Source organism: Medicago truncatula, chromosome 2 (assembly GCF_003473485.1).
Source record: "Medicago truncatula cultivar Jemalong A17 chromosome 2, MtrunA17r5.0-ANR, whole genome shotgun sequence".
Classification (NCBI taxonomy): domain Eukaryota; kingdom Viridiplantae; phylum Streptophyta; class Magnoliopsida; order Fabales; family Fabaceae; genus Medicago; species Medicago truncatula.
The window spans coordinates 144,219-151,438 of record NC_053043.1 but is presented as its reverse complement, the minus strand read 5'-3'; the positions used below and the strand labels follow the sequence as shown (position 1 = coordinate 151,438).

Genomic DNA, 7,220 nt, shown 5'->3' with positions numbered 1-7,220 from the left:
TGCACGTTCTTCTACCATGCTAACCACTACGGGGCGCACTTTAGTAAGGTGGTTTGCATCGATACTAGCGTGCCCCTCAAGAGAAGTGCTTTGGCCTAGTGGACTTTTGTTCCACATGTCATCATATGATTGACCTTCTGGCCGGTCCAGAACAATTGCCTCCAAGCCGTTGTTTCCTTTCTGGCGTAATGACTTTAGACTTGTGGCGTTTGTTATAGGGCGACCACATTATTTGGCGTCGTCAAGTGCTTAGGAAAAAGTTCCCTCGTTGTCGAGTGGGAGTAGTTGACAATAAATGCTGGATGTGAGACGTTTACGATGTGATGTCTGTTCAATTATGCTTTCCACGGGTCAACGTCATGGGGTGCACACGTATTGGGGGTAAACGCTTCATGCACGCGATACTTGAGTACATTGCATCGCTCGAGACAGTTTCCCATCCACGTGATCTTTTGAGTCTTCTCGATATGGGTCGTTGATTTGAATTTCCAGAGCCCATAAAAGGAGGAAAACTCCCCATTTACACTATTTACTTTCTTTTACACTTCCAAAATTTCTGCATTTCCGCTTTATTCGTATTGTCTCTTGAGATAATCTTCACATAAACACATTTTAAGTCCTTGATTTCCTCTAATCCTTTCAAATGGAAATCTCCTTTTCTTAGGCTAAAGCTTCAGGGTTTTGCAGTTTTACGAGGTTTTCTAACGTTTTCTTTCGAAAATCATATGCTCCTTCAGGTATTTTTCTTCTCATTTTTCCTTCACATTTTGTTCATCTTATTCTTTCTTTTTTTCCTTTATTCTTTTTTGGGTTGAGAGGAAAAGATGAGTGTTTTTTCTGTCAATTATGGGAATTGATGGATTCATAATCAAGTGGTCACTCTCCTTCTCGTGGTTATCAGAGAAAGTGTAGGGAGCGCCACCGCCTTAGGGTGAGGACCGACTTTGAGTTTCCCCTAATAGCTTTGGAGAATCCAGTGGTGATCACTGACTTTGAAGGGGATGCATCATACCGAGAGATGAGGAAATCTCTTAGCAAATATTTAGAGTGTGATCCTTCTCATATAGTCATAGAGAGATTATTTGGTTGTTGGAGGAGAATTCCAGATCTCGCACTCATGGTTTCCACTATCTTTTCAGGAACAACACCGTGCAGATGGTGGAAAATCTAGAGCCTCCTCACCTTGAGGTTGATTATAGTTGGATTCATGACGATGTTCTGAGTGCCATAACTTACTACCAGACGGACGAAAAACTTGATGAAATTACGTGGTGGGAGCGGTGCCTAACAAGTGGTAACTTGAAGGGACTAGATGAAAGAGGAGGGTGAGCAACGCCAATACAAGGGGTATTGTTTCACCAATGTATGACATTTTAACGAGGGAGCTTGATGTATGTGTCCCCTTCAACGACTTTGAGCTGGGGGGACTTGCATCACTTGAAGATGGCGCCATCCCAACAAGTGACGGTTGAATTTTCGATGCGGTGGCGACGAGGCTTTTATGGTGAAACGGAGGGTGCTTGCAGTCACGTTAACACTCCAACACTCAAGTCAGTATAAGAAACGAGGTTGAATGTGTAAAAAGTGTGGGATAATGAATCATACCTATAAGGTGACACATAGTCTCCCTTATATAAAGGAAGGAGGTGCTAACCGCTTCCGTGAAATGTGGCGCCTCATGAGGAGGGCGTTGAAGGCCACATGTACGACGTAAGAGGCACAAGGTTCACTTCGACAAAGTGGCATGCATCGATACTAACGTGCTCCCTCATTTGATACGCCCTGGTCTGGTGGACTTTTGATCCACGTGTCATTATAAGATTGGACTTTTGGTCGGTCCAGAACAATTTTCACTACACGTGTCCACACAATTCACACACTCATCGTTTAAAATTATTCACTGCATCAAATTGTCCTTTATGGGTAGTTTATTCGTAAAATTCTCCATAGATAAAGAGAGAATATGAGAGGAATTTTCTTGCTCCAAATGATGGTTTGAAGTATTAGATCACATTAAACTTCTACCTGAGTCAAAAATTGATACATTGCTTTTATAGAGTATTGATTGTTTTGTTCAAGACACCATAACTAATTATCATGAATCCCGACTTGCAAAAATAGTGTTATCCAACAAAAAAAACACATTATCCAAGCAACTCCTCTTTTCATGCAAAAATGACTTCAGCTCTTCCTCCAACCACGCCCATCAATGCCTCATTCCAACCTAGACATATTCAACTACAATAATATTTTGATTAGTCATTAACCCAAAAGGTCTACTAAACCTTTCAAAAAGAGGTTCTCCCTCCAACCAATGGTCAAACCAACACGAAGTATCAACTCCATTACCAATAGAACGAGACAAATGATCATTAAACCATCTAATTACCCGCTTACACGTTTTTCTACCATGCCAACCACTTGCAAACACCCCTACCCACAACCACACCTCTACCCACCAACCATCTCCTCGCCCGCTTGCACGTCCTTCCACCATGCCAACCACTTACGGACACCCTTACCCACAACCACACCTCTACCCACCCCATGCTTAGAAGAAACAATCTTTAACCCGATAAAGAAAGATATTTTTGTTTGAAGTGGCCATGGTCACTTGCGACCCAAAAGACATGGTAGTCGTTTGCATCCCTGTTATTTTGATATATCTTTCTTTATGCTCCTTTTTGGGAGTACACTTTCAAATTTGCCTATTATTTTGATGTATCCCTGTTGTTTGTCTCTAAGGGGAACAAACAAGTTTGCTTATATGTTGTGATAAAATAGTTTAAATGATGAGTACAAGCGAAAGAAAATAAATGTAAGGCAAAAAGATGTACTCTCTCTATCCTTAATTTTAAGACCATTTAAAGAGAAACTTTTGTTCGTACATATAAAACCCTTTACAAATTTTTAGATACATTTACTAATTTTTTTTTTTCCAAATATATCTCTCGTTAATACTATTAGTTTGTCTTTGTCAAAAAATACTACTAATTTATTTTGGAATATCAAAAATTAATACTCCCTCTAATCATTTTTATAAAAAAACATCCGAGTCAACAAATATTTTATAAAAATGATGACAAGAGTATTGATTGAATATATTGATACACGAAAGATAATTTAGTGAAAAATAAGCGAGAGCGTGGGAGTGGGATAAGGCGTCTCTATTATTATTGTATTCCCTTTCCCTTTGGATTTGTCTTTGCCTGAACAGACCAGATAGAGGGACAAACATCCCCAAAACAGCAAAAAAACAAACAAACAAACGAAGAGAGAGAGAGAGAAGCGACAACAACAACATTCGTTCGTGTTTGTCTTCTTCTTCTTCCATTTTCAATATCTTCGATTCTTGGTAGTTATGGTAGGAGTACCGGATCTGTCTCTGTTGGTTAGTTAGTTAGTTAATAATCTCTACGTACATGCGTACGGTACCCTAATAATCATAATAATAATAATTGGATCCCTTGGATTCAATTGATTGATGATCGGTGACAGCAGCGGCATTGTGTTGTGGTGATTTGATTTGATTTGGTTGGATTGGATTGGATGGCAAGGATGCGTGGAGGAGGAGAAGAAGGAGACAGAGATCCGACGAAGCAGCAACAGCACTCTGGTTTGGTTAGATTGGTACAACAACTTGTTACATTGTTGCTTGTTTTTGCTGCTGGTGTCGTCATTGGTTTAACCACAACTTCTCACATTCACTACTTCAATACTCACAACAATAATAATAACTATCTTCATTTCATTTCCCAACAACCTTCTGCTTCTTCTTCTGATGTCTTCAATCTCGATACTATCCACACCCTCCAACAACAACAACCCAACAATAACAACAACAACTGTAACTGTAATTGTACAATCATTGAACCTCCTTCTCCTCCTCCTCCTCCTCCTCCTCCACCACCACCACCACCCTCCGAAGAGGAGGATTTGTTGGAGTCCTTTCTTCATCCTTCCAACATCACCCACACCTTCTCCGACCATCAACTTTTCTGGAGGGCTTCCCTTGTTCCTAAGAAATACCACTATCCCTATGCTCGTGTACCTAAACTCGCTTTCATGTACCTCACTAGGGGACCTTTACCCTTGTTGCCACTCTGGGAGAGATTCTTTCAAGGCCACTCCCATCTCTTCAACATTTATATCCACGCTCCTCCTGGTTATATTCTCAACGTTTCAGATTCTTCTCCCTTTTATCGACGCAACATCCCAAGTCAGGTATGCATTTCCTTTGCTTTTTATTTGGGTTGGGTAGAAGAATTACTTTAAATGAATGAATCATAAACCACAACATTCTTATCATGTCCATGTCTTTACTCATATTTTCACTCCCACTAAATCATAAACTAATTTATGTTATTTGTAGAGAGTATTCTATTCTTATGAGTTTTGTCTTATTGACAGGCTGTTTCTTGGGGAACAGTTACGCTGGCCGATGCAGAGAGGCGGCTACTAGCCAATGCACTGCTCGACTTTTCAAATGAGCGCTTTGTTCTACTCTCAGAGAGTTGCATCCCAGTCTACAACTTCCCTACTGTTTACAGATATCTCATTGATTCTGCACACAGCTTTGTTGAATCATATGACGATCCTTCCCGTTATGGCCGAGGCCGCTACAGTCGCAATATGCTTCCTGATATTCAGCTTAAACACTGGCGCAAAGGCTCTCAATGGTTCGAACTCAACCGTGCACTTGCTGTTTATATAGTCTCTGACACCCAATACTTTTCTCTCTTCCGTAAATACTGTAAGCCTGCTTGCTACCCAGATGAACACTACCTTCCAACCTTCCTGAATATGTTCCATGGTTCCCTTAATTCAAACAGAACAGTCACATGGGTCGACTGGTCAATGCTCGGTCCTCATCCAGCAACCTACGGGAGGGACAATATAACTGTCGGTTTTATACAGGCTATAAGGAACAATGGATCCCTTTGTCCATATAATTCAGATATGACTTCCATTTGTTACCTCTTTGCTCGCAAGTTTGATCCCAGTGCATTGGAGCCCTTGCTTGACCTCTCTTCCGAAGTCATGAACTTTTAATTTTTTCTATTCATGTATGTACAAGAGGTCAGATGTTTAACTCATTCTTTTAGTCTTAGTCCCTAGATTTTGGTAGAGGATTTCACAACTTCAGTAAGTAAGAAATCATTTCGCATTGGTAGATCTGTCTGTACAGGTATTGTTAGAGAATTTGGGTTCTCTGCCACAGAATATCATATTGTTGCAGAAACTAACTGCATTTTGTTCCTTCCATTAAGGAATCTATCAATACAGAAATTTTATCTTTTCACCAAGTCTCAATTCCTTACTTCCTTGTGCATTTTTTGGGGTTATATCTTCAGTTTCCGATACTGGCAGTACACAGTTACATGCCCTCTGATAAATTAACTTCAGCCTATAAGGCTAAACAACAGAAAGAGTGACATTTTGTTACCAAACATTCATGATTTTGTTCATAAATTTGTTGAGTTTTGCAACTCTTTTAATGTGTAATATGCAAAATTTATATGTATTGTTGCTGAAAATTTGTCATTAATTAATGAGGGTTATACTATTGTGAGTCCTAAGCAATAGAATATAGCTAAATTAGTATTTTGAATGATCATAGGGACACTTTCTAGTACTTGTATATTGAAAGCGTGAAACTTGAGCAGTATTAAGTCTTAGCAAACCACTTCTTGCTTCTGTTTTAACATTTTTACCTATGGATTATTGAAGCACCAAAATTCATTCCGTGATTGAAAAAACAGGTAAGAGAATTCCATTCATGACTATTGTTGGAAGACTAGCAAGGCAATGTGTAACGGTTACCCACATTACACACCACCCCCAATAACCTAGATCAACATCAGTGGGACTCTAAGAATAAGGATAGGAAGATTGAAACCGGCAAACCTATTGACACCCTCCCTTTTTGTTAACTGTTCCATCACGACCCCTAAGACAAAACCTTCCGTTTCTTGCAACTTGTCAAATATATAATTTGAACGGGATCGTGTTACAACCAAATAAGAATATGCTATTGTTATAGTTTTTACTAACGTGCATATGAACACGTTTATGCAGGTCTTGGACGAGGTTTGTATCCAACTTGGTTCATGTATAGCAGTCTCAATCTCCTCACCCCTCCCGTCATTCTTACAAATCTCAGTCACACATTCCCGCAAGGCAGTAGTGTCCCCAACACCATGCATTATAACCTCGTACAGTACCTCTCCGCTTTTGTGCAACAAACCTTCAGCACACAGACCCTTGATCACAACATCTTTAAAGCATCCTCGATCCTATCCATTTTCAAATATGCATGTATCTATTGAAATCCTGTGGGTGGGGACATCCGGGGACCAAAAACATGGGAAAACAGCTCTTGACATAGAGTCTCAGCATCAGACAACATCCCATTCTCACACAAATTGTAGATGATGTTAATGTAGTTCATAATATCCGCTAAAAAAGGCTTACAATTGGACATCATTGGGTGAAAAATCTGTCTGGGCACACTAATATTAGAGTTGTGTTATTTGAACATCCATTTATATGACTTTTGAGACAACTAAAATTTTACAAAAAAATTAGAGTAAATAGGCAATTACCCCCGAAATTGTAACTTTCGTCAATTACCCTATAACATTAACAAAATTTCAATTACTCGAAATTGCATAACGTTAATCAATTTACCACTGCATCAAATTCCTCTGTTAGACAACATGACATGGCATTTGACTGTCACGTGTCTGACGTGTCATGCAATTTATTCATCAATAGAGTGCTCGTCTCAAAGTCGCAGTTTTGATTCTCTTTAGTGTTAATTTAGATAGATTAGTTTGACTTCTTCAAAAGAAGATGTAATTTATCCTTATTTTTTGAATATTTGGTGCACCGTATTTTGAGTGTTAATTTGCCAAAAATATTATTAAATGATATATATATATATATATATATATATATATATATATATATATATATATATATATATATATATAGACACACACACACACATAGACACACACACATGAGGAGGATGTGTACTTAATTTGGTTAGAAAAGAAAAGGATGCCTGGTTTATGTAATTTAACATTTTCTATTTTAGAAGACTACTACACGCTATATTTCACTGCCTCCTATGCCTACTTTAAAAGATACTACAGGATTCTCCATTTTAACGCACATCAAACAAAACATTTCCACTGAATGGTTTCAACCGGAAG

The 7,220-nt window shown here is 38.9% G+C and overlaps 1 protein-coding gene across 1 annotated transcript; it reads left to right on the top strand.

Annotated features, from left to right (window-relative positions):
* Positions 1 to 3,134: 3,134 nt before the first annotated feature.
* Positions 3,135 to 5,306, top strand: LOC25485878 (glycosyltransferase BC10). The gene is made up of 2 exons (XM_013606921.3): positions 3,135 to 4,224; positions 4,411 to 5,306. Exons 1-2 carry the CDS (start codon positions 3,550 to 3,552, stop codon positions 5,050 to 5,052), a joined length of 1,317 nt encoding a protein of 438 aa, XP_013462375.1. The 5' UTR covers positions 3,135 to 3,549; the 3' UTR covers positions 5,053 to 5,306.
* The last annotated feature ends 1,914 nt before the right edge of the window (positions 5,307 to 7,220 follow it).

Excerpts from the sequence above, each read along its gene's own strand:
- LOC25485878 (XM_013606921.3), top strand. The coding sequence starts at position 3,550 with ATGGCAAGGATGCGTGGAGGAGGAGAAGAAGGAGACAGAGATCCGACG. Across the intron at positions 4,225-4,410 it reads GACGCAACATCCCAAGTCAG|GCTGTTTCTTGGGGAACAGT; the intron begins GTATGCATTTCC and ends TCTTATTGACAG.